This window comes from Pezoporus wallicus, unplaced genomic scaffold, assembly GCF_028554395.1.
Source record: "Pezoporus wallicus isolate ANWC-B61680 ecotype Strahan unplaced genomic scaffold, APGP_CSIRO_Pwel_v1 contig_7265, whole genome shotgun sequence".
NCBI classification, from domain to species: Eukaryota; Metazoa; Chordata; class Aves; order Psittaciformes; family Psittacidae; genus Pezoporus; species Pezoporus wallicus.
In genome coordinates this window covers 944,955-970,894 of record NW_026635568.1, presented here as the reverse complement: position 1 = coordinate 970,894, position 25,940 = coordinate 944,955, and the positions used below count along the sequence as shown (strand labels likewise).

The 25,940-nt window shown below is 46.6% G+C and overlaps 2 protein-coding genes across 7 annotated transcripts in view; one reads left to right on the top strand and one right to left on the bottom strand.

Annotated features, from left to right (window-relative positions):
* Positions 1-20,021, top strand: part of ARHGEF33 (Rho guanine nucleotide exchange factor 33) — a 30,896-nt gene extending 10,875 nt beyond the window's left edge. For 3 of the 6 annotated variants that reach the window (XM_057396893.1, XM_057396892.1, XM_057396888.1), the window contains 13 exons: positions 5,481-5,645; positions 7,255-7,376; positions 7,997-8,139; positions 9,154-9,213; positions 10,409-10,624; positions 11,251-11,380; positions 12,288-12,420; positions 13,216-13,299; positions 14,170-14,253; positions 15,049-15,197; positions 15,712-15,897; positions 16,951-17,704; positions 19,452-20,021. In XM_057396893.1, coding sequence (XP_057252876.1) covers positions 5,526-5,645; positions 7,255-7,376; positions 7,997-8,139; positions 9,154-9,213; positions 10,409-10,624; positions 11,251-11,380; positions 12,288-12,420; positions 13,216-13,299; positions 14,170-14,253; positions 15,049-15,197; positions 15,712-15,897; positions 16,951-17,704; positions 19,452-19,589 — 2,319 coding nt within the window. In that variant the 5' untranslated portion in view covers positions 5,481-5,525 and the 3' untranslated portion in view covers positions 19,590-20,021. Of the gene's footprint in view, positions 1-4,483; positions 4,589-5,480; positions 5,646-7,254; positions 7,377-7,996; positions 8,140-9,153; positions 9,214-10,408; positions 10,625-11,250; positions 11,381-12,287; positions 12,421-13,215; positions 13,300-14,169; positions 14,254-15,048; positions 15,198-15,711; positions 15,898-16,950; positions 17,705-19,451 lie in introns of all 6 variants that reach the window. The other 3 variants (XM_057396891.1, XM_057396890.1, XM_057396889.1) reach the window with 2 other exon arrangements.
* Positions 20,022-24,181: 4,160 nt separating this feature from the next.
* SOS1 (SOS Ras/Rac guanine nucleotide exchange factor 1) overlaps positions 24,182-25,940 on the bottom strand; it is a gene marked incomplete at its 5' end in the record, with an annotated part of 53,696 nt that continues 51,937 nt past the window's right edge. Inside the window, one exon of the mRNA XM_057396784.1 lies at positions 24,182-25,787. Within this exon, the coding sequence (XP_057252767.1) occupies positions 25,293-25,787 (495 nt within the window). The remainder of the gene's footprint in view (positions 25,788-25,940) is intronic.

Genomic DNA, 25,940 nt, shown 5'->3' with positions numbered 1-25,940 from the left:
CAGCTCCTTGGACCATGGGGTGCTCTTCTTGCCTGATAATCCAGACCAGCCGGGCTGGCCAGAGCCTTGAGTCTTGCTGCATTTCTCTGTCTGGCTCCCCAGCCAGGAGCTTGGAAACCCTGTCTTTGAGTCTATGTCGTTTCAAGGTGAACAGGACTTCCCGAGCTCTGTGGCCACTCTTCATGTTGACATTCTTGCTGCTATCAGCCACTACAGATGCAACAAGATTGTCTCTGCAAGGGTTGCATCCTTCCTGTAAGATGCAGTTTCAGTGTTTCCACAGTGATGTTTCCTAAGCATTTCCAGTCTGCAGGAAACACAACAGAGTTTTGAGCACTTTAAACTTTGGTCTGCTTCAATATGGAACCGTACTCTGAAAGACAAGCATACCTGTGAACTGGAAACCCTGACTATTTGAGCCTTCCCTTGTCACCATTGCAACACTAATGCCTGTAATTGCTTTCAAGTGCACCATGGCAAGTGGAGAAGATACTGCCTTCCATTAACTAGCCAGTACTTCTCTTGTCACGTCCTCTTTTCCCATCCAGGCAGCTCCAAGCAGGATCTGTGACTGGATTGCTGAAGGGCCCAGCACAGTGGATACAACATGTACACATGCTGCTTTCCAGAAAAACCCTGCTAAGATGTGGATACCCTAATGAATCTTTCAACCAAGTTACCAGCTGGCTGTCCCCTTCTGCTTCAGCAAGGGCCCTATGGACACTGCAGTTACCAAAACAGACTGCACAGATGTGAAACAAGAGACAATAGTGCTTGCAGCCCCCTTTAAGTATCTCCATCCTTCTCTTCTATCCTTACCATGCTGCTCTGCCTTTATTCCTATCATGCTTACCTAGGAGTATAAATACTGGATATACTCCTAGGGCCAGGTTCTCTGCCACTGTAAATAAGCACAGCTCTGCTGCTTTCCTGCTATGAGGTTTTGCAAGCCTTCCTGATGCTTGGCTGTAGAAGTGCTGCCCTTAGACATAGGAGTTAGTAGCTGTGCTAGAAATTGGTTGTTCCCTGGTAGAAGCATACACCATGCAGCTCAGAGAAATCAGTTCCAGGCTTTGTGGCAACTGTTGGACTTTGTCTCAGCTTAGTTCCAGGCAGTGTCCTCAGGCAGCCTTCTTTTTGGGTGACAAAATGTTTACTTTCTTCTTCAGATCAGCTACATAAGATGATGTGCAAAGTGATGGATAGTAGATAAGGTGGGCAAAGTTAATAGGCAGTACTTCTTCATGGCTGCAGGCGGTTTTGCTCTTTTCTAGGATATATTTATAGCAACAGAATTATTCCTCTGCAGAACTTCTTCATCTTGAGATTGTTTTCCACCGATTTTGACAGGCTTCAGCTGAAGGTTCCTGAAGGCAGGCTCTGTTCTAGTGTAAGGACCTTAGGGCAGCTGCCAAGGGCAGCAGATGCAAATAGCCATTCTTCTGGAGACACAGAGCTCTGGACAGCCTGGCTATTACTGAAGGACATATCTGGGGACACATATACTCATGGAAGTAAAGTTTCCCTCTCACCCCTTCAGTGGCAGCCAGGGTAGCAAACCCAGCTCCCCAGGATTGCCCTCTGCTTTCAACCCCAGCCATTCCTTCCATAAGTCAACCCTGTATCCTGTCCACGACCACCTTCCCTGAGCAGCCTCAAAGTCTGAACAAAGCATTAGACTGCATGGACAGTCACCATCTACTGCAAATGGCTTAAATTGCTGGCACTCACTGAGGAAGGATGGGAAGGCTCTACAGTTTTGCTGCCTCTGGTCCCAGAAGCAACATCAGTCCTGTCTACCCTTCGAGGACAGTACAACAGAGACAAGTAGAGGCTCAGCAAAGGAGATTTCACAGCTGGTTTCTATATGTGTATACATATATGTGTGTATATATATATAGAGAGAGACATATATATCTCCACTCTCTGAAAGTAAAGTCAAAACCAGGCTGAGAAATGTTCCCCATATATCTTCCAATCTCACCCTTCTCCTCCCCTCTAGCCATCATCACTTCCTCCACATTGTCACAGTTCCCCCATGTTAGGAAATGTTTACTCCCCTCTCCAGGTGGACTACAATAGAGCATTCATATTCTCATTGTGCTAGAGGGCAAGTGAGAGTCACAAGTGCCTGCTTCCCAGTGTCTTATTAATCAGTCATGTAGGGAGAGAAGGAGAACCCTTCATTTCCCTATGGGCAGCTACCAGGAGAGCGCAACAGAGTTACTTGGTCTTGTTAAGAGATTTTACTTGCATGGCTTTTCCCCACAGAGCTGAAAAATATCATGGGAGCAGGTAAAATAGGAGTCATGCTCCCCAGCAAAGACATAATCTGCTAAACATGCATGATGCTGGATCCCTCAGTGCATTGCTTTGTCAAGTTTGAGAGCCACACTCCAAAGGCAAGTGGGGATTGAAATGTGTATCTTAACCTAAATTATTTAGGTGTCCAAATGCTTTTTTGAACAGCTCTTGGACATGTTCTAAGGACTCCCTGTGACCATGCAGATTCACTTATCCTCTAGGCATTAGTTCAACTTCACTTGTTAAGGTGTGTTCCTTAACTTCCACAACTTAAGTACTACAGTTTATTTATTCCATGAATAGGTGAGGCAGAACAACACATTACAGTTAAGCTGTTGCCAAGTTTCTGTGCTAGTATAAAATCTGTCTATTTTATATGGTATGTGTTGCAGTTTAGAAGCACTGAATTGGTTTAACTTTCCAGGGGTTCACAAACCTGTGAAATGTCTCTGGTCCTGTAGACATAACTTGGGCAAGACATAAGCATGAGCTGACGCTTCAGCAGCTTCCATTTTCTGCAACAGCTGAGGGGATTTAAAGGGTGGTTTTCTACAGCGTGTCATTAAGAAGGAGCTCAAACCAAAATCCATGGTTCAAGCACTACACTGTGCTTGGCAGGAGTTCAAAGAAAATATGTTGTTCCTGTGCCACTCACTTTTGCATCAAACTTGCACCCAGTGCCACAAGGCTCTTAGTGTTTCCTTTCTACTCTCAGCGCTGATGGCAGTGGAGAAGGGAGTTCTCAGGGTTTCAGCACTTCCTGTCCAGCCATACAAGCCCTGGCAGATATGGCTGATTTGCGTTGCTTGCTGCTTTTACCCATCAAGTATCAACAAAAGGAAATGCAAGTGCAAGATGCATTTCAGAGTTTGAAATTGCCACTGCAAGCTGCATGGGGCCAAGGAAGGATGTACTGGGTAGGGCAGACCCAGGCTGGGGTCTGGAGCACAAAGGATACACAAAAAACCAAGCTAGCACTGTGACTGCAAGAGCATATTGGCCAACAGTGAACCCCAAAATAACAAGTGACTTTCTGCTCTTAGAGGGAAAGCCTATTTTATTCTAGTCCCAATTTTTCTTTTGGCTGTCTGAACTCTGCTTTCACAGAGCATTTCGGTGCACGTGGATACTGAAGTCTCTGCAGTAGTCCCTTTTTACTGACTTTTGCTGATGTCTAGCAGTTCTTGAATCTGAAACCTCTAGATGAGCAATGACTCCAATCCCTGTACCCTTTACAAAGGATCTGTCTAGTTTACACCCTTTCTGGAAGCATATGAGGAGGATACGGCCAGGCCTATGGGCAAAACCATTTCATTTTTGGTTATCCTCCCCAGCTGTTATTATCTCCACGGCCAGTTTCCAGACTGCTCCACTTTGAGGCTGTGACATCCCCATCCTCAAGCAGATTTCTGAAATGGTTAGCATAGGATACAACAGAATAGCATATTTCAGTTGGAAGGGACAGATCTGGTGAATCACTCCTTTTCACTTGGAGGAAAGTATGTGATGCCAAGCCCTGATGCAGGCTAGCAGGGAGACTCTGCCTTGGCAATGTCAGCTCAGTGTGGAAGTGTGGCAAGCACTTGCGAGCAGGCATGTGAATATGAACATTTTGCACTGCTGCAGCACTTGGTATCCCCCCACATCTCCAAGCATGGAGATGTGTCAGGATGTCTGATGATGCTAAGACCATCTGCCTCAACCCCTAGGCTGAGATAGCAGCAGCAGTATGGTCATTGCCTCCCCTAGCAGCCATGGCCCCAAGCAGCCCCTCTAACTTTTCAGGCTACACTCACAAGGTGACAATTCCTGTGATACTGTTGTGTCACAGGAAGGTGTCCACTGTGGCTAGAAAGGATGGGTGAAGGGGTTGAACCAAGGGGTCTGGAGCTCCAGCTGGCTTGGGGAGTCAGGGTTGACTGCCTGAAGAGGGAAGATGCCCTCAGCCTCCTGCTCCTCTCTGCCCTGTCCCAGCCTGTCAGTCCCACTCCTCTTAGCCAGGCAACTCTGGGAATGCGTGTCCAGCCAGACCAGACTGGGGACAGTGGGGTAAGCACTGGGGTAGGAGTGGGAATGTCAGGCAGACGTCCTCTGTAAAGACACTGTCAGTCTTGATCAGAGGAGGATGGTGCATGCCATTGCCCCAAGGTATCGGAAGCCATCTCTGCTCCATTTACAGGACTCAAGCGCCTGAGTTCCCCGGGGTGGCTGTCCTCTTACCATCAGTGCTCCAGTTTTGGACTCAGTTTATAACCAGATGTTAGGCCGAATTTCTGTTGTAAAGGTAAAAACCTGCGACCTCACCATGGGCTTTGTGCAGGCAGAACGAGCTCCTTGCTCACAGCAGTGGGGCAGAGTTCAGGGCTGCCAGCCCAAGCTGACCCTGAAGAGGGTGTCCCCGCTTAGCCCCCTGCTGCCTCCCCTCACTGCCCACCTCCACACTGCCTTGTCTGCTCGCTATGCCAGCCTGGCTCACCCTGCTCTGTCTCCTGCTTCATGCAGCTATCAACTGGCTGCCTCTAGCTTAGGTGGTGAGCTCTTCCAGCAGTGCTAGGGCCTCTAGGGACAGCAAACAGGGTGAGTGGGCACAGTGTCACTGTATGCCAGGGGAAAACCTCCCGCTCCCTCCCCATCATGAGTTAAAGAGCTGCCTCCTTGCTTGGAAAGGGCCTGCTGAACCAGGACAGAGCTTCTCCGTAGCCCTTGGAGAGCAAGGAGGTGTTAGACCTGTCTGGGGAGAGCACCAGCCCCACAAGCATGTGGGTGAGGAGGACTTGGTCAAAATGGACATATTCTTGATTGCTCAGCTGCTTTGGGGATTGATAAATCTGGCTGCTGTTACTGCAAAGCACCTTGGCATGTTTCAGGCTGTCCTCTCCTTCTACAGACTGACAGGCTGCAAACTGCCAGGGAGCCTGGAAAAACTCTAAATCTAAAAAGGGGCACACTGACTGCCCAAGACAAACACATCCTACCCTGTACTTGAGGCTGAAGCAGGGGACAAACCTCCCTCCATGTCTCCCAGCCATAATTGGAGGAGGAGAAAGAGGTCAGCACCTTACAGGATGGGTTACACCCAGCCTTCATGCCACTCTGAAGCATGGGTGACCCTCGGGAACACAGCCACCTGCATCTGGGAGGAGGGACTGAACCCACCATGTCTGTGGTTCCTCTAGTTGCAGGCATTAGCCTCTGAGTTGAAGGCGGGTTTCACAGAAGCGATGCAGGAGCTGTCACGGATCCAGCATGGCGAGTACGCCCTGGAGGAGAAGGTCAAGAGCTGCCGCTGTGCCATGGAAGAGAAAGTGGCTGAGATGAAGAATTCCCTCAACACGTTCAAGGTAGGAGTGTGACCCCCAAGGGGGCTGCATACCTGCCATGCTAGCTTGGGTGGCATAGGGCAGAATTCCCCTGCTTCCATCAGTCCTTCCTGCTTGCAAAGAAAATGAGCTAGCAGTTGTTTCAGATATCTCTGGTGGTCTTCCTTTGGCTTTGTGTCTCCCTGACTACCCCAGCCCAAATGTAGCCCATGCCCTGGCCTGTTGAGCCTTCTCGATGGGCCACGAGGCAGTGCTGTGAGCTGCTCTGGGCACAAGCAACCCTTGCTTGGGGCTGCACATGCAATAGGCACATGGCCTGTTCACAGGGCCTCTGTGCAATATTTCTCCCTGGGCCAGGTCTCTTGCATTTCCTGCAGTAACCCAAGCTGCTGTGGAGCAGGGAATTAACACAAAACCCTACAGCCTTTTGAAGTTGCATTCCCACATGACTGGGAGGAAGCGCTACCTGGTTTCATCCAGTCCAAGAGAATAAAGACAAAGGACTGGAGAGAGACTATTAAGAAGGCTTCATGTACACTAAACCAACCAGCACCTCCATGCAGAAACTGGATGACTGCCTGTGAGGAGATGGGCAGAGAAACTGTTTTATTGTTTTTATGATAGATCTTCCCCATGGGGTTTTGCTGAGTCAGTAATACCTTGTGAAGTTAAAAACGGCTGCTTACTGGAAAAGCCTGTTACTAACCCTCTGACAGGGAGACGTGGATAGCACCAGGCAAAAGCAGCCCTGTGGTCCCAGACAAGCAAAGGAGAAAACAAGAAGTGTCACCTCTGCACATGGCAGAGGTCTCAAAGCTACCAGAGGCAGGGTTACCCACGGCATTGTTCAGAGGTAAAAAGGGGTTTAAAAATCCAGACACAAGAAATTATGTAAGAAACAGGAGGGGTAAAAGCTGCTCTCTCAGCCTCATGCCCATGTTGACTGTCCAAATGTCAAGCTGCCAGTGAAGCCACTAGCTTGCTTGGGGAAAACCCCACTCCTTCAGTTTACAAAGAACTCTGTAGTCTCTCTCCTCCGCCCTGCTGCTCACACTGATGAAACCTGCAGGAACTTCCTGCATGAGAGAGCTCTACATTCAAGTAAAGCTTTGTGGAAACTGCCTGAGGGAGGATGTGCTGACAGGGAGGTTACGGAGGGCCTCATTTCCTTAGGAAAGCAGGCTAAAATGCCAGCTCCAAGGCCTGACTGGCAAAAGCTTACACATGTGAGTGATAAAACTGGGCTCTGAACCAACTGAAACGTGAATACACATGCTGGAGAACTGCAGAGGGTAACATGCTTCCTCAGGCCCACCTCCAAATGGCATTAAAGGCAGGAGTCCTCCCTGTGCTTTTAACTGGTGGTGGGTGAAGCCCCATGTCTCCATCTCCCACCAGTGCCTTAACCATGTGACATCACGCTGGCTTGGGTGAGTTGCCTGTAGTTGAATTAAGGATTGCCATGCAGTGTATTACACACACTGGACTTGCAAAGGAAGAGTATCTAACCACAGAGCCGCTCTCCCCAGCATCCCGAAGCTTGTGTACTGCATGCCAGCCAGCATTCAAAGCAGAGCTATGCAAGGCTGATGGGCACCCTGGGAATGCTGTGCTTTTGTCTGTTTCTCAGGAGGAGCTCAGCGATGCAAAATCAATGATTGAAGAAATCAGTGCCAAGCAGGAGGAAATGCAACAGAAAATTGAGCAGCTGCAGCAAGAGAAGCGGCGGGAATCACGGAAAATGAAAGCTAAGTAAGGGCACGAACTCCGAAGCTCTTCAAGTGCTCATTAGCAGTGGTGTCTGTTTTGTTAATTTCCTTATAGCTTCAATGTCTTAATCTTTTCCTGGCTGGACATGTGTATCAACCCTGATTTCTACTGGAAGCCCTAGCCTGGTGGGCTCCTGATGGTGCAGACATGCTCTGCTTTCCTGTCAGCAGCCTTTTCTTCTCTGAGCAGGGTCATGCAGGAGCATGTTTGCATGCTGCTGGGCCACACTGTTGCTATGATGAAGCAGTCAGCTCGTCCACCTTGGCCCTAATAAACCTCCTTCCGAAAACTGAGTTTTGATGAGCATGCAGCTGCCTCGATGACAAATCTAGGCTAGCTCCTTAGCTAATTAAGCCATTTAATTAGATGAAAGACGCTTTGCAAAAGAGCAGATCTGAAATAACCTATAGCCAGTGGAAGTTACTTCCAGAACATTGTTCATAAACTACATCAAAGCCAACTCCTTTCCTGATCTCTGCTGGAGTTGTCCTACTTTTGACTCTGTGCTTATACTTACACTATTGTCTTCCACAGCTGCAACATAGGAGCTTCACCTGTAGCATTCATACTTTCCAATTGTCTCATTCTTTGTATTCATACAGAAGAGCACAGAAGGATGATCATGGGTCACAGACGGTACCTACACCTCTCCAGGGCAGCCCATTTCGATCCATTAACCTCCCAGAACCTGTGCTGATCAATGAAGATTTTACAAGTCTTTTACACAATGTGACTTATGAAAAAGGTAGGAAATAGAGCAGGCAAATTCAGTGCCTTCGGCCAGGGGAAAAAATTCAGAGAAAGGTCACTAGGGTAAGAGGACACTGAGTTTTCCTCAGGTGCGAGCAGCACATAAAGAAAACAGGGGTGCTTCTCTGCAGGACTGCTCCTGGGTCTGTGCACACACCTTAGCAGTGTGTTATGATAGCAACCTTGGTGCTGGCCCAGATTCACAAGATGCTGCTCTGTGAACACTGTCCCAAAATATTCCTTGCTTGCCTCTTCCAAGAAAATGGAAGCAGGCTGGACCTTCCCTGTAATGCTAGTGGCATGGACACTGAGCCAAGTAGGAGCCCCTGATAAAAATCCTACAATCCATGGATTTGTTTCCATGTAAGGGAGCAGAGCACAGAAAGGAGGATCACAGAGACTGGGCTGACATTTAAAGTCAGCAAAGGCAGAGATTGGATGAAAATCATGTGTGGTTTTCTGCTCTGTTCTGCTCAGAATCTGGCCAGTCATGGCCCCCCTCTGCCCTACTCTGAGGTCCTATGTTAGCCCTCTCCCTGATATCCCTCTTGCACATCCACATCTTGCACATCTCTCACCCACTTCTCCCACTGCCTGCTTCTTTCCAGTCATCTCACCCCTCCACTCTTCAGTAAGCTCCTTTCCACCCAAAATGGCAGCTGTGCCTCTGTGTCAGGCCTCCATCCTCTCGTTCTGCCTGCTAGGTGCCTCTACCCAACACGTATCTATGGAGCAAGGATGAGCAAAGACTGCTCATGCTCCTCTGCAGTCATATAGCACCAAGCACAACAGGGACCCTACATTAGCCTGCCTGCAGGTGCTACTGAAACAAAGACCACAACAAGAGCCACAACGGTAAAGATCCTCCTTAGCAGAGCATCTAACAGGGGGGTTTGAATAGCAAAAATGTGAAAGACTGGAGGATCTAACCCTAGTGGCTAGGCTTGGGAGGAGGAAGCCTGCTCTACAGTTGCCTTCTCCTGTAAAGTTTCTCTTCATTCTTCAACAGTGTCTGACACCAGGATCATGCCAATGGGAGAAGGAAGCGTGAAAGTCGTAGGAGGCCCAGGTAGGAAAACCTCGAACTGTCAAACCCCAGTAGGGCAATGATTCAGCGAGGGTGCTTGCTTCACTGCACAGAAGAAATGCTTTCAGGGAATGCATTTCAGAGGAATGTCTTTCACTTTGCCATGTGCCTTCATTTTCATGCTTGCAGTTGAAAAGGAGAGCAAACCTGAGTCCTGAAGTGCCAAATACTTGACAGAAGACACAAATGATTGCTATTTGGCAGGAAAAGCCTTTCTGCTGCTTATTTCGCATGTTCTAAGTGCTTTTGCAGAAAGGAAGAATTGAGGCTTATCAATGTGGCAAAGAATAACAAGTGTGCCATTTTGTCACTTGGGAAGAGATGATTTCTGCAGTGACTACATACCCGGTAGAACTGGTGAGGTGTTTGTTCACACACCAGTTTCCAGATTCCTTTTAGGCATCTGAATGGTAACAGAGGAGTTTTTCTGGCAAAAATAAGAATTGTTCAGAACTAAGAGAAGGGTGTAGTAAGGGGACACTAAGGATCCTGGCCAGCAAAAGGACATATGAGAACAACCATTGCAGGTTTGCACTATTCACCAGAAGCATTCAGTGTTCTGGATGGCTCTTTTGCTGGAATCCACTTGAAAATAAAGAGAACAATGGTTTATTGCAACCCAAATTAAAAGCATTTGCACTAAAGCAATTCCAGCTCTAATGCACCTGCACCCCCCCCCCCCCCACTTTCTCTGTGATTTAATAGCCTCAGATTGAGTCCGAGTCCTGCTGCTGCTGTATAATCACATCACACTAAAAAAATGTTAAGAGCCATGCCAGTTTACATCACTAAGAATGGCATTTAAATCCAAATTATAATAATACTTCCTATTTCTACAATACCTGCCATATTATCAAGTCCTGAAGTATCCCAAAACCCTGAAGTGCAACCATACTTGGAATATATGCTTTTTTTTTCTAAACACATCTGATTTTGTACCTTATTTGGCCTGAAAATAAATGCTGGAAGAGTGCAAACCTTGTTCTGCCAAAGTGCTTGCCAACTGCACTTCTGTTTGTAAATTAACAATAGAGTGCTATAGCCCCTGTGAAGCACAGAGGATGCTTCTAACTCTCCTTCCAGTACTTCACATGGCTGATAATGCAGCTTAGCTGCTTGCCGTAGCATAACCTGTTAGCTGAGATGTCAAGATCCATTTAGTTGCTTGTCATGGCAGGAGCACCCATAGAGACAGATGACAGCCTGAAGCCATCTTTGACAACAGAGGGGCAGCCGAAAGTGCATCTGCCATCAACAGTGTGGAAGCAGCCCAAGGACACCAAGGACTGGGGAGATGAATACATTTCAAAAGAGCAACCAGAGAGAGGGAAAGACATGGGCCAAAGCAGATACAGCTCAGCTGACAACATTATATGTGAACCCTCTTTGGCTGGTAAGGACAGAGTGGAAAACTCGGGATAGAGAGGCTCAAATTCACATCTGGTGTGAGCTGGTCAGTAATCAGCTTGTACAGAGGGAGACACACAAGCCAGTTTCTCCTGCTAGGGGGGAATTTCTCAGGGCCTCAGTCTCTAAGACTTCTGGCCTTTGTATTTACTGGTCTGTGCTGTTGACAGAATTGCTCTGCACTCAGGACATCCATTCTTCTTTTCAGGACTTGGCAGGTTTGGAGTAGTGATAGGATTGTGACAGTGCAGTTGCTGAAGTGGGTGAAAAATACAACTTCTCATTGTGCAGGAAACTGGATGTGAATCCCCAGTATGATTTGCTTTACCTTTGATTACTTGTTTTGTTTTCCTTCAAAAAATTGGTATTCACAGGGGAAAACACATTTGCTTTGGAGCTTTCTTAGCAAACCGTGCCTCCAAGTCACGTCTGGGGCATGCTGTAGCATCAGGCTAGAATTTTGTATTTTGGGGAAAATAAACACACAAAGACAAGACATTGGTATCGCTTTTTCTACTTTCATGATTTAATGTCAGATCACAGGTCTAACATGAGGCTGTCCTTGAGGTCAGCATTTCCTTATTATTAAACTTAACTATTATCTTCTGGAAGCCAAAAGGCAGAACATCGCTTTGGAGCTGCTGGAGTCAGAAAGGAAATATGTCATCAACCTTTCCCTAATCCTGAAGATCAAGGCCACGTTGCAAGGGCCAGATGTGAAAAGGAGCACCAAAGAGAGAAGGTATTTGATTTAGTGTGCTCTCTCTTTTGAGTATTTTTTTCAGTGAACATTCTTTCTGCATCATACTCTCTCCCACTTTTCTTTCATCTTTGAACACTTAGAGCTTATTTCTACTTGAAAACTGCAGGTACTGGAAGTTTTTACTGTGATTAGACTTTTCTGTCCATCCTTGCATTCTGTCTACCTCGCATCTCAAATCATTTCACTACTACTTCATTTCAGTCTCCTTCAGAGTCCCATCAGCCTCCTATACTTTCACATGCCTCCCACATCCAAAGAGTCATTTGACAGAAGTCCACTGTGGGACGTGTTTTACATGGGTTGATGTAGGCTTGTTTAAGCAGTTAGGTGACACATACACTTCAAACTGAAACATGATAGTCTGAAGTGAGTTTTTGTTTTCACTCTTTTTCCCTGGAACATTTCCATCTGGCAAAATATTTTGATATTTGACATTTTCATTCTGATTCTCAATGAAATCAGCATGAAATGACAGCAAGGCAGTAGCTCTACATCAAAGGGTTGGCTTTGACAGGCCTGACAAATGAAACAACATGCAAAGCTGTGGAGCTCTCCTCCTAGCACTGTATGGGATGGCTCAGGACCATGTTCCAGCTGCCACAGCAGCATGGCCTTGGACTTTTTAGTTCTACAAATTCTGGTCACCTACACAATGCACTAGAGAGTCAGCCTAAGAAACCTTCAAAACACTGTAATAACAGCCCACTGGAGAGGGTACCTGCATGTATGTAGCAGCCAAAACAGGGCTTCCTGGTGCAGCTGGGACTCCAACAAAAGCAGTTAAAAATACCTGTGTTTGAAGCACCCATGAATGCACACTTCAGCAGTACACGCTTAGGGCTGAGCTGCTGCTCTGTGTAACCAGTCTGATACAGTCTCCCTTCAGTTTCTTCCCCAACTCTTTGCGGTACCTGGTCCAGCAGCATGTCGACCTACTTCACGCTCTGCAGGAGCGAGTCCTGAGCTGGCCACGACAAGGAATTCTAGGAGACATCTTCCTGAAATTAACAAATGACGAGGTATGTTACAGACCTCTATGGAGTCTTCTGCTATGTATCACGGTGGGGTGCTGATGGCCCAAGATACCTTGCAGCAGGGGGGCTGTGCTGTGAAGCCATGGCTAGACTAAGACCTTTCAGCCTCCTTTGAGCATAGTCCCAGTGCATGGCAGTCCCTCTGTTGGACCACTTAGTTGGTCAGGGAGTCCCCATGCCAGATCCACCTGTGGGCATGCAGCCACCTAGAACAGCCCTATAATAATTGCAGAAGACCTAGACTTGGTTGCAAGAGCTACATAGGAGCCTGTACAGCTCAGATGTCTCTATTTACAATAACAGGGTGAAAAGAGTGTGTTTCTTTTGCTTCCCTTGCTTAATACTTTGCTCACAGTTATGACAAGTGGGTGGGCAGGCCGCTTATCCTATATAGTTTCTAGCCCAAGTAAAAAAGTACCTGCTTCTCAGGGTGAAGGTCTATGCAAGCCCTAGCAAGTAGTGGGACCTCTCCTGGAAGGGTGTGTAAAAACTTATCTGATGCTTTATAAATGTTAAGAGTCTTAAGGAAAGCTTCTTGCTCCCCAGTCTCTGTACCTCTCCCATCTCCTATAAATCTTTACAAACTATGCTCAACAGCTGAGTTAGTTTTATTACACAGCCTTTCTTGAGAAAGCCCCTAGCTCTGAAAGCTTCACACAGTTAGCGTGATGAGCTCCCAGGAGTAATAGTGAAGGACCAACAGTTCCACGCTCTGCCTGGCTCCATGACCAAAAAGGTCTCTTAGCTTTCCTTGTTCTTTTCTTTTTTTCTTTCTGTAAGAATAACTTCTTGGACTACTACGTTGCTTACCTGAGGGACCTGCCAGAATGCATCTCTCTGATCCATGTGGTGATCCTGAAGGAGGTAAACTTCCTGACTGCTTCACAGACACATAATGGCAACATGCAAGCCTGGATCTCTTCATGTTATGCCACCCACAAAACAGCTCTTCTGCCAATCCACTTGTTCTGTTACTAAATGACAGTTTCCTCAAGGTTGCCATGCACCTACAATGGGAAGTTTTAACGTGCTCATTACTGTGCGTAACCAAAGATGGTTTTGCTGTCACATGACATGTCACAAATCAAACCTCCCAGAAAGCTTGTCTGTACACACGCTACGCTACCCCAGTCACTGTCTCCTGGAAAATGGAGGACTCATCCAAACAGGGAGACCAAGAGTGAGGCTGTTAAGTGCCTTAGAGACAAAACAGCCTCTGCTGTTCAGATTCAGTATCTGGTCTCACACCCTTGATTCTTAGTTAAAATCAGGAAAGTTAAATATAAAGGTAGTTTTAAAGTACGATAACTAAACCACACTAAGCTGCTTCAAAGACATCCTAATTTAGAAGTCAATCAATTCAATTTTGTTCAATTTATCTGAACCTAAACTTAAGAAATTAATTCTGAACAAGAGTGTCTACCTGGAGTTCCAATGAAACTTCACTAGTGGACATTAAACATACACCCCTACTTAATTATGCTGGGGATTATCTGTGAGGAACACTCAACCTAAGGGATTTCATTCTTAGGACTAGTATTGCTGGTGGAAGGAGCTGCAAACATCCTTCCAGAAACAAGATGTATTATCACACACAACTGCCACTTGATTGGTGTGCTCCTGTGAACCGTTATAATTACTTACAGCACAACTACTCACTAAACCCCAGAACCATTTAGAAGCAGACATGTTTTATGGGTGGGAGAGACTCTAAAGTTGCTTTCTCTTTTTCAGGTAGAAGAAGAAATCAAGTCTGATCTCTACATTCTGTTCTTCCATATAGTCCAGCGAATCCCTGAATACCTTATTCATCTACAGGTAGGGCCCCAGGATGGAAACTGTCTTGTTGAACTTTTACTACTACGTGTGACTTTTAACTCAAGAGTTGGTATTCAGGCTGGTACAGGCTCAGTGCTTCTGGCTAACCCAGTAGGCTCTCTGAAAACAAAAAACTTTTGAAAGGGAAAGTCAACTGAAAGTGGCTTAATTTTCATTATTCTCACCTGAAGCTTGCTTCTATTTGACAATTTCTCCATTTGGCCTGACAGAACCAACTTTTGTCCCCTGGGAAGTCAAAAGCTCTGCTGCCTGCTGCTCTTGAAAAGCAGGAGCCCAGAGATGGGGCACACATACTGTGAGCTCTGACCTAACTCCTGTAACAGATCTGGCTTCTTTGCTGAGTGGTCCACAGGCCTGTTAGCTGAGAGACTAAGGCGGCTAGAGGCTCCTCAGATCCAACAATCTTTCCTACAAAGAGCTTGCTCATAAAAAGAGTTCTGGTTCACAGGAGGATTATCTGAATTGCACTAACACATTTCAGACAAAGCAAGCCCTATAAAAACAGAGATCAGTTTATTCATCCATTGCTAAACTCAACCAGTGCATCACCCACACATCCCATGATAACATTTACAGTGGTTACGTGTGTATACCAGGAGGCAGGCCCCATCCAAGTCCCTCAGAAACTGGCACAGCCTAGAAAAGGTCCCACCATGCTCCCACAGAGCAGTGCCATGGGCACTCCAGAGCACTAATTCGTGGTCCCAGTAGCACCTTCTCCCCAGAAAGGGTTCAGAGACACCTTCCAAACAGCCTGCTCTCCTCTATGCCCAGAATGTCCTGAAATTCACGGACCAAGAGCATCCTGACTATTACCTGCTGCTGGTGTGTGTGCAGCGCCTCCGGGTTTTCATCTCACACTATAGTCTCCTCTTCCAATGCAATGAAGACCTCCTTATACAGAAGAGGAAAAAGCTGAAGAAGTAAGCACAACATCAGCTCATTCTCTCTATCACCAGGGAAAGGGAGGTGTCGGGGAAGCCTGACATGGAAGGGGGGAAGTGAGCAAGTGGCTGCATGGTTCTGAGTTACTGGCTGGGCTTAAACCATGACAGATAGAAATGACCCTGAATGCAGATTCTCAAGCTCTGGTTTGGAAGAGTTCCTTGAAATCAAGACTTTGGACTAAAATCAAAATCTGTTTGCTTTTGCTCCTTGTGATGATTCACTGGGGAATTAGATCAAGACTAAACTTCAAGAGAAGCTGCTGAATATGGAGGGTGATAAAGGGGTGGAGCAGACTGCTGGGGAGGGACTGCTGTCAGGAGAGGCATTAAGCACAGGACAGAGAGCAGGATGCCCTGCTGAGTGGGACAGACTAGGTGGAACAGGTTCTTCCCCTGGGTGGGAAGAGGTGAACGGGAATATTAAGGTCCCTCCCAGCCCTGTTTTCTGTGATTCTACATGCTCGTGCTCATTCCCTGCCTTATTTCTTAGCACGACGATGGATTTCTCCTCCCTCAGGTCATCCCTGGTGAAGCTGTACAAAGGTCTTACCTCCCAGTGTACGAGCCAAGAGGTTTCTCCAACACCCAGTGCGACATCTATCCGGGACAGTGGGATCCACTCAGAAGAGACAATACAGTCATTCCCACCAGCACCTTCCCCTGGCACCACAACCCCGTAAGCCTATTGTCCTAGTAGAAGGCTTTCAAAGTAGGCTGAAACCTCTCTCCTTGCCCATACTACGCCCGTGACACTAAGCAGTTACAGACTGTCATTTCCAAGATTGCTCCCTGTGGATGCACAGAGAGATGAAGGGCTGTTTCCCTCCTGCTGTCCACTACCATGTGGCTTATAAGCAGGAAACGTTTCAGAAACAACCCAGGGCTGTCATCAGTGTTCTTGCTAGCTGTCTTAACAGTGTAACCAGGGAGGACATGTATTTGTGTAGGCCTGGCAGTGATGTGCATAGTAACACTGCATTATTCACTGCCAGCATTACAAGAATTGGGAAACATGACCAAAGTCTCAGACTAGCAAAAAAAACCCCACTTTTGCACATAGCACATCACTGAATGATGTGACTCACCATCACAAGACGCAAGTACAAATGGGCTCAAAAAGACAGAAGACTAATTCAAGACAGGACTACTGGTAGCACCCAGCAATCTTTGGCCGTTTCTAGCCTACTGATATGAGATGATGATCAGAGAAGCACAGTAGATTTGCCTTGTTTTTTTTTTTAGTGTCAGCAGTTTGTGGCTGTTGCACTTCCTTACGTTATCTGACACTAACAAGAAGTTTGGCTTCATGATTCTGAGTCCCCCCAAGTGGCAGTGTTATTAGATCAACCCCTAGCCTCCTTCTCACTATACTACCCAGGCCAATCTACAGTAAGAGAATGGAAGTAAAAATCCAAAATGCTGATAAACAGGAGGGGGATGGAGCAGTTGGATTCTCATCTCAGTTTCTATTCATTTCATGGTGTGCAGTACACAAATCAGCTAAAGCTACTGGATAAGCAGTTCTACCCCTGCAAGTTTGCTCCTGCTAACCCAACCAGGCAATTTCTGTTAATGGCAACTCTGTTACTGCTCTCCAAGATATGAAAATTCCTCTTAGCCTTAAAAGCAGGAGGATGGGGGGGGGAGGGGGGAAGAGAGAGGCTTGTCATGCTGTCTCTCAGTCACCCTTTAGCATTCCACCCCTTCTGTTTTGTTTCTTGTTTTTAAGGCATTTGATGCCCCAGATGAAGAAACCCCAGCCAACTGTGATGGAGAACATCCAGGCTGTAAAGTCCCCTGACTGGGAAATGGAAAGTAGAAAACATGAGAGGCCAGAGAACATCCTTGCATCCTCCCAGCTCACAGAGCAGGAACTCAAGGCTTTGACAGCCCCTTTACAATCCATCCCTGAAATGGAGTATGAGGCACCGCCAGCTGATGCAGTGGGAAACACCGACAGAGCCATCAGGACCTCTGTGGAGCTGCTGCAGGATGCGAGAAACTTTGCACCAAGCTATGAAGAGTTTGACTACCCCGGGGAGGTTTTCACCCTGCCAGGACCCTATGAAGATGATGCCTTCCAAAACATCGCTCTCTTTGAGAATTGCTCCCCAGCCTCTTCCGAGTCCAGCTTAGACATTTGCTTCCTTAGGCCTGTTAACTTCACATCAGAACCAGAGAGGACAGATCATGCCTTACAGCCATTGCCTAAGAGCTGCACTCCTGTAAGCAGCAGTACTTACAAGCGTGAGATGTTCCACAGCAAAGGCAAGCAGCTGAGCAGGTCTCTGAAGGAGCTGCCAAGGAGCGCTGAGGGTGTGAGCACCAGGCTCTACAGCACACGGAGCAGCAGCGGGAGCCGGCTGCAGCAGAAGCAGGAGAGGAATGTCCAGCCTCACATGATCTCAGCCTCATCTCGAAGCTCCCAAAGGAGCTACTTCCCCCCACAGAGAGGAGCGGGTGAAAAACAGAGCTTTTTGGAAGTAAGGAGGCATAAATAGCAGGAGGAAAAAAGAAAGGCACGTGGTGATGCAGAAGCAGCAGCGGGAGAAAGATCTGAGATGCAGTTAGGGCAGAACATTCCAAAATAGCTTCCCAGTCCACATATTCAAAGTGCTCATCTGCATGTACATGCCCAAGGGAGGTACAAGAGCTCCTTTTCACACATCTTCCCCAGGGACAGGTGTGGGCTTGAGGCACACAGCTGGCTGAGTGACAGTTAGAACAACCTTGGGACAAGCTAGCCTCTCATGTGTCTCTAGCTGTCACTGAGCTTCACCCACAAGGAAATCCTGTGTCTGATCAGGGTCACTATGTACGTGCAAAGCTGTTTGACATTAGAGCTATAGGGGGGCACCCAGTTATAAAGGTGCCTATTTTCTGTGAGGAGTGCTGGGTTAAGAAAAGCAGTGGATTTAGTATCAGATCCTCAGCCAGTGTAAACCAGCATGACTTGGACAAACTCAGCCTTTATACCAGAAAGGATCTGGTCCATGGGTTTCGTTTCACCTGTGTCTGTTGCATGGATCACAGACCCTTGCTAAAACCTGTGTGAAAACAGAAAGACCCCAGCGATAGTGTCTCTTAGATGGGACATGGCAGGTGGCACTCTTGCCCTCCAGGGACACAACATCTTGCAGAAAATGTTTCTGTAGCCTGCAGTGCCTGTTCAGAGTCAGCTTTGAGCTGTCACAGTTGGGGGGAAGATGCCTTTCACACTTCCTGTGGAAGAGGCTTAGGGTGCTGTGAGGTGCTTTGCTGGTTCTCCGTGTTGTGTAGAGAAACAGCCTTCTGTTAAAATGAGGCAAGGCGCGGGTGAGGCTGTAGATGCAGGTGATGATGGGAGGATGGTTCCAACAGCCTGACTGAGAAGACAGCAAAGAAACATTGAAAGAAAAAAGCCTACTGAATGAAACAGGTGGTGGATGGCTGAGCAAGGGAGATGAGTTAGAAGGATAAATCCCATGGGGATACAGCCCGTGTCCCCCCATCCATTCCCCTGTCCATGTCCATTCTTTCCCTAAAGAAGGAGCCTGTGAGCTCTGTGGCATTCACCTGCACAGTGCTATGGCCCACAGCAGGGCGCAGATGTGGAGCTAATCCAGAACTGTAGGACATGTTCTCCCCACAGAGCGAAGGAGATCACCATGGCAGTGGTAGGCAGAACTGGAGAAAAGGGACCTGTCCAGAGCCTTGCTGAGAGGGACTCAGCAAGGGGGAGAGATCTTTTAGTGGCACATTCACCGCAAGGTGTGTGTGCTAATGAAGCCTTCTGCCCCACAGATATATAACCAGGCAGCAGCAGAGCAAACAGAAGTCTTTCACAACATAGCAGCTCAAGAAGCCTGAAGCCTCCCTGCCCTAGGGTAAACAGCAAGGAAAGGGCGGGAAGTTCCTTCAACTGCCCATGCTGCCTTGTTCCCTTGTTGGCAAAAGGGGCTAGTAAGCTCCCCGTAAACAGAAAACTTAGGAAGGCAGGCTACAGTTCCCTCTAACAATGCTTATCTTTCCAGTCCTCTGCCGCAGCCTCAGGGCCAGCAACAAGCTCTCTGCAAAGGTATCAGTGTTGCCAGAGGCTACCAGTGCTGCCAGAGGCCTGAGTGACCTGTTATCTCCCAGCCTTGCCAGCACCTCCTCACCCACCAGGTCCCTCCTAGCACAGAGAGAAAGAGAGAAGGGGACAAAGATGTGAGGTTGCAAATGCTGGTTAAATTGTCTTTTCCCTTTTAGGAGCTCCATGCAGAAGACAACACCAGGTTCTGCCAGAAGGATGACAATGAGCAAACATCCTTCAGCGACCACAACCCACGGCACGAGCCCAAGGGGGGTTTCCGGAGCTCCTTCCGCAAGCTCTTCAAAAAGAAATAAGCAGCCCCAGGAAAGGCAGGCCACAGCCTAAGTGCAACAGTGCTTCCCCAGGTCCCCGAGGGTGGAGGCAGACAGCAAGGCCCCAAGTACCCCTTTGCTAACACAGTAGGTGGAGGGGTGGGGGAGAGAAGACTGTCACAATTGCCTTACAAATGCATCCCTGCTCTTAGCACAGGGCAGGGCCAGGCTATGGGTTGAAGTGTAGCTCAGCCAGCAGGTCCAGTAAGCACAGGAACTTGCTAGCCTTCACCCCTGCCTGACTGAACTTCCCTCAGAAAGTTTTGGAAAGCTTTGGCCAAATCCCTGTATCTTCTCCTCCCCCTCATCCCCCAACGCTGCTTGATTTGCCATCCATCGTCTCTTCCAAATTCAAGCCAGGTCTAATTTGGGCTCACCCCACAATAGCAGGGTTACCTCTGCAGCCTTGGCATCCTGCCCAGAAGCCTGAAATCCCTTCTTTTCTCCACTTTCATTCCCCCCCCCCCCCCCCCAAAAAAAAACCCAACCAACAACCAACCCACCCCAACCAACCACCCAACCCACCACTAAAGATGTCTTCCAGGATGGCAGCTCACATTACCCTGCTGTTTGAGAAGGTCTAAGCGGAAGCACCTTGGCTTTGTACTGCTTAACCAGCAGCATCCTTTCTTTCGGACTTTTATTACTCCCCAGAATCCTCCTTCACCTTTTATGGTGTTAATTAATTGCCTCCTGCTGTATGAACCTCTGCTCCTGCTGTCGGAATCGCCTCTGTCTCCAGGCAGGTGATGCAGGCTGAGCCCAGGGTCTGCCACAAGAGATGAAGACTCTTCTCCACCCTACCCCCACTGTGGATTGATGCAGATACTGACAGTCAACCAGTATCCTGGCTCCTGGTCTGTAATACACCTGAAATACTCCTTTGCTAACTCTCTTTGGCCTGACATCACCTTACAAGACCCATCACGTGCAGCACCCTGCTTTGGAGCAATACTTCTAACTAAAACTGAGGCATGAGGGCAAGGAAATCAAAGGTGCCCCACGTGCAAAGTCACAAGCTCTTCTTCCTGTGCAAAGATCATCTTCCTCCCACAAGGCCAAATGCCACCCTCATCACATCTCAACACGGCAAACCCTCAGCGCCATGCTCTGCAGAAGACTATAGCTTTTGTTAAAAACAAAGTATGAAGACAAATACAGCCATCTGGTACGATATCCATGTCACACCCCAGCAGCAAGAGCACCACTGGCACAGGACTGTGGCGTTAGCTGAAGCTGGGGCATGCTAAGGGCAGTCTCAAGAGGAAACGTGGTTTCATCACCTTATCTTGGCAGGGTAGGGGCACTAGTCATATCAAACAGCTTCACCTGAAGAGGTTGTGAACTGTCTCTGCAGGGCCAAGAGCAATGTCTCAGGGGAAATATGCAAGACTGAGATTAGGGGCTTGGGACTTCAACAGCAGTGCAAGGGTGACTGAATATGGTGACAAGGGAAGAGCACCCATCGTGCTGCATGGCTCTCCTGGCAGTGGGAGTGCTACGGGGATGTCCTTGGCTACAGTGGCTAACACCCACTGCAGATGCAGGGCCTACAGCTTTCCCGCAGTGTTGACTGATGTGCAACTATTACCTGCTTTTCCCCCTCTGGTGGAGATGAAGAAGTGTGTGTGAAAAGGGTTATCCCACCTAAACCAGACAAACCCCATGCTTTCTCCCAACGTTCCAAGGAAGTGACCAAGAAAACCTCAGAAATTAAAATGTTTTAGCTGACACCTGCCCCATAGAATTTACTGGACCCAAAATGGTTTCCAAAAATCCACTTCTTACAAAGAGGAAAAAAGTAACACACAGCCCCCTCCCCCCAGCTTTTGCAAACTATTCTGGGAGGTTTTGTTTTTTTTTTTTTAATTTAAGGTTTTTAATGACAAAAACCAACTTTTAAGTCTTTCTCTCTTCCTCACATCCTCACAGAGTAACAAATTCCCTAGGCCTTTCCAGTCAGGACCACTCCACACTGACCAGCCACATCACAAAGACACTCCCTAGGACTTTGCAGCTTTCACTCACAGTGCAGGGCCGGAACAGAAATATGCAAGAAGAGGCAGATACTTGTAACCGAAGCATCAGCAAAGCCTGTTTGTCTGCAAAAGAACAGGCCTTAGACAAACGTTATTTCTTTGTCCATGGAACCAGAGTTAATATGGAAGAGTTTCCACTGTAATGCATCGATGCAGTCAAGGGCTCTGATCCCTGTGTCTTTGGTCTCGTATATAACGACACTTATTCATAGAATAAATTTGCTCCTTACACTTGTCAGGCAGATGCCAAAACAGAAAGAGGGCAAAGGGGGAAACCTACCTGCTAACATGTCCTGGGTGAGGAAATCCTTCCAAAGTGGCAGACCTTTGCTTATAAAATGCCGTGGATTTTAGCTTCTGTTTTAGTGATTTAAGGCATGGTCAGAATTGATGGTTCTTTCTTTCTGATCCTGTATGAGTTCTTACTTCCAGGCCTATACTTACCATTTGAGATGTCCTTGTACCTGCTCAGAATCTGCAAATGTAAATAAAATGAATGAATGATGCTTAGCACCACATAAAAATACACCTCTTGCAGGATCTGATTCAACTCCACCTTTAGTGTATGTGCGTGCTCTGGATTATTTTTCTTCCTGTGCCAAATAAATGTTGCTTTTAAATAACACTATTGTCTCTTTTGCACTGAATCAGCCATAAGGTTTCATCCATCCAAAGAAGAAACACGTTTCTCAGGTCCCTTTCTGAGGCAACATTACTTACAAAATCCTGTTCCCCTGCACACAGTCATGTCAGAAGACTGTTTCCATACACTTGGTTCCAAGACTCTTACCCAGCACTCAGCTGATTCACTCCCTAGGCTTCTCATCAAGGTCATGTTGTTGAAGCTCCCTGTTGTACTTCTTCAGCTCCTTCCTCCACCTCCTTTACTCCTTCTGCTGCTTCTGTTACAGACACGAGCTTTCACAACAAAAGCCCATGAGCACACACCACTGTAACTTCAACTATCCAGCTCTCTAAGGGATCTTAATATCTTCCAGTGTATCACAAGCATCTGTCACATACCAAGTTCTTACCATCAACACTATCTTACCTTTGCCACATTCTCAGCAGGTTCAAAGCAATGACACCACAAACAGGGACAACTCAGCTCATAGTGCTCACACCTCCCCGTGCCACGCAGCACCTGCAAGCGTGTTAGCATTCCTCCTAGTGCTCCATAGCTCCCTGCAGCATTGTGTCACTTGAGGACAGCGGTCTGTTTTTCCTGTTTGCAGTTGAGTCAACACCATGATCTGTGCACTGTGACCGACCTATTCTGGTGGGCTCCAAAGCATATTCAAGTTACGTTCTTCAATGTGACCATTATCACCAGTTGTATCACACCAATAACGCACTTTTATTCTCAACCACAAAGATGTGAAACATCATTCCCCATTTCACAAAGGGAAATGGAGACTTGCTGACATCCATGAAATCTGATTAGCAGGATCCATGTGAGGCCTCTCCTCTTAGCTGAGCAACCTAACCACTGGATCATTCCTTCTGCCTGCTCTGCCTCAGCTCCAAGCACAGACGAAGAGTATGCAGAAGACAGTTCAAAAAGTCTAAATTTAACGAGTTTTCCCTGGTAATACACTGATGAGCTAATAACTTGGGTAATGTTGCCAACAGTTTGCCCATCATGGTGTTTATATCCAAAGAACAATAACCTGAACTATGGCTCCCTGTAGCTTGAGGGTTTTTACAAAGCTCCCATATGATGCTTTCCTCTGAAGCCAAAATTTAAAGATCTTCGTTTGTTCTTCTTTTTGCCAGGAAAATGTTTCAAAACTACGTTGTTAAAGACATCAAAGAAGGAATACAACTGACATTGTTAAATTTCAACATTTAAAATTGCCATTCTTGTTGAAATCAGAACACCTGAAATTTAATGACCACACTAAAGGATCAAGGGGCACTGCAGAAAGCATTAACAAAGGTGATTTCCATCATTGTTCAACTAACACCATCTCTAGCGATACAGCTTTCTAGGATGCTGAAATGTATTCTTCTTCCAAAGAGGAAATGTGATAGAATTTTACTTTGGCCCATGAGCCGTATTAACTGAAGACGAGACACTTTACACTTCACATACATACTGTAGTGGAGATTATAGAGCTTCTTTTCTTCAATAACTGCCATGCATTACTGTCACAGTATTTTCTAGAGTTGAAGAGCAGTACACAGGTTTATGGATAATCCATGTCATGATATTTATATCAGTACATGTTCCGTCATGTATATTTTGGACACAGAAACCTTCTGTAAAGATTAATATACGTTCAAATTTTTCTAACAGGTGTCATACAGGAAGTGTGGGAAGCTTTATATCGTATAATAATTCACTTTGGGAGTAACCCAGCTTCTCAAATATTACTGAATTATTACTCTGTAACACATGCCAGAACTCACTTCTCTTTAGAGTCTGATTACTAAAATACATACACTGAACTACACAACATGTGCTTTTGTCCCTTTCACTGCTGAACTGAAAACCTGATTTGCTCGTTTGCCTGTGTAATAATTTAAAGTATGTCAGCTGAACATATCTGTATCTTTATTTCAATTAAATTAAAAACAATTTGCAAGTATATTTATGCAACGTTCACTATATACACATGATTTATGCAACTGCAAGGCAATCCTATGTATGCTGATTAATCTATTGTTAGTAAAACATGACAATAGCTATGGAAGTTGACGAGTGCTCCTTTTCACAAGTGACTGTTTTCATGGCGTGACTGAAAAAGAGCAGCTACTAGCCATGAAATGGATTATCAGTAAACCTTAAAAAGAACGTGACATAACCTAGCAGAGATTAACAGTCTTCTAAATGTAGTAGTATATTTACTTCGGATGATAGTGCTGCTTCTTAAAAGAAAACTTGCTGTCATCTTAATGATGTAAGACTTTCATCTGCTCTATCTAAAGAAAGCAATAATTAGACATTATGCTTCCTGGCAAAAATTTATTTTTGAACTGGCACCATAGTATTTCAGAAAATAATAATAAAGTACCTCTTTGGTGAAGCCTAGGTACCCCCTACTGCTCATTGTAACAACTTGTAAACAGGACCGCAATACAGTGCTTCGCCTTAATTCTAGCTCGGTTAGGTACCACAGATCTTCCTCACAGTCCTTCTCATAATTTTAGGAAGGTATTTTAAAGCAGGGAGTAAAGCAAAGGAAGATTAAGAAGGATATAAAGTTCCCTGTTTGAGATTTAAAAAAAGTGCATAATGTTTTAATTCCAAAAACTGTGCCACTGTATGGAACTGATGGATACAAGACTGTTTTCCTTCCTGTACTGGACATTATTGATCATTACACAAACACAGTCTCTGCTCATTGGCCAAAGAAGTCTCTCAAGTCTGTTTTCTGGTACAATCAGTTGTCCAATTACTTTAGAACAAGTCCTGCATACTAAACCAAGAAGTCGTGTACATGTACAAGTTAACCATTTTTTTTTCCCACTAGAATGTCTGGTTTTGCAATTCCATTTCTGTACACTGCATTTCCAATCTATTGGAGAGTTTTTAGTGTTTGGCATACACATCCCAACTCCTTGGTACCACCAGGTCCAGTGCATCCATTGCCAGCAACAGACGTAGCACCAGGAAAACGCGACTCCCAGTGCAAGGGATAGTTCAGGAGGAGTGGGCATTCTCCAGCAACGGTGGTCCGTCTCGATGCATCGATGGGTGTGTGTGCTCCCTTTTGTAAGTTTTTGGAGGAAGCTTTGGGATATGTTGAGAAGTGCTTTGTCGTGGAGGAACAGGTGGTCCAGCAACAGGATGGAGGTCCACATCTTGCGGTATCAAAGGTGGTGATGGAAGATGCCTCCGTGCTACATGTGGAGAAGGTGTCTGAGGGGGAGGGGGAGTAAACGGAGAAGGACTGTTTGGGAAAAAAGTGTTACCAAGTTCGCTTTTTCTGCCCAGTGGTGGAGGTTGGAGGTGTAGTGGTGAGCTAGAGAAAACATCTGGAGTTCGCACAGGTTCTCGTGGTGGTAACACAGGAGGGCTTTCAGGGGGGTCAGAGATGCAGGTCCGATCAGGCACTGAGTACCTTGGTGAATACACTTTAGAGGTTGGTTGCCTAGGAGGGATTGCTGGTGGGCTGTCCAGGTGCACAGAAGTTATCTGAGGTACACAAACAATTCATTCAATACAATTTTAGAGTGGTGGCAAAGAACAGGGCACCGCTGTGAAATGGAAGCAGAGTCTGCCCTGTAGATTGCTCTTATCCAGTTAAAGACGTGGCACAGCAAGCAGGTGCAGAATGAAGATGGGGAA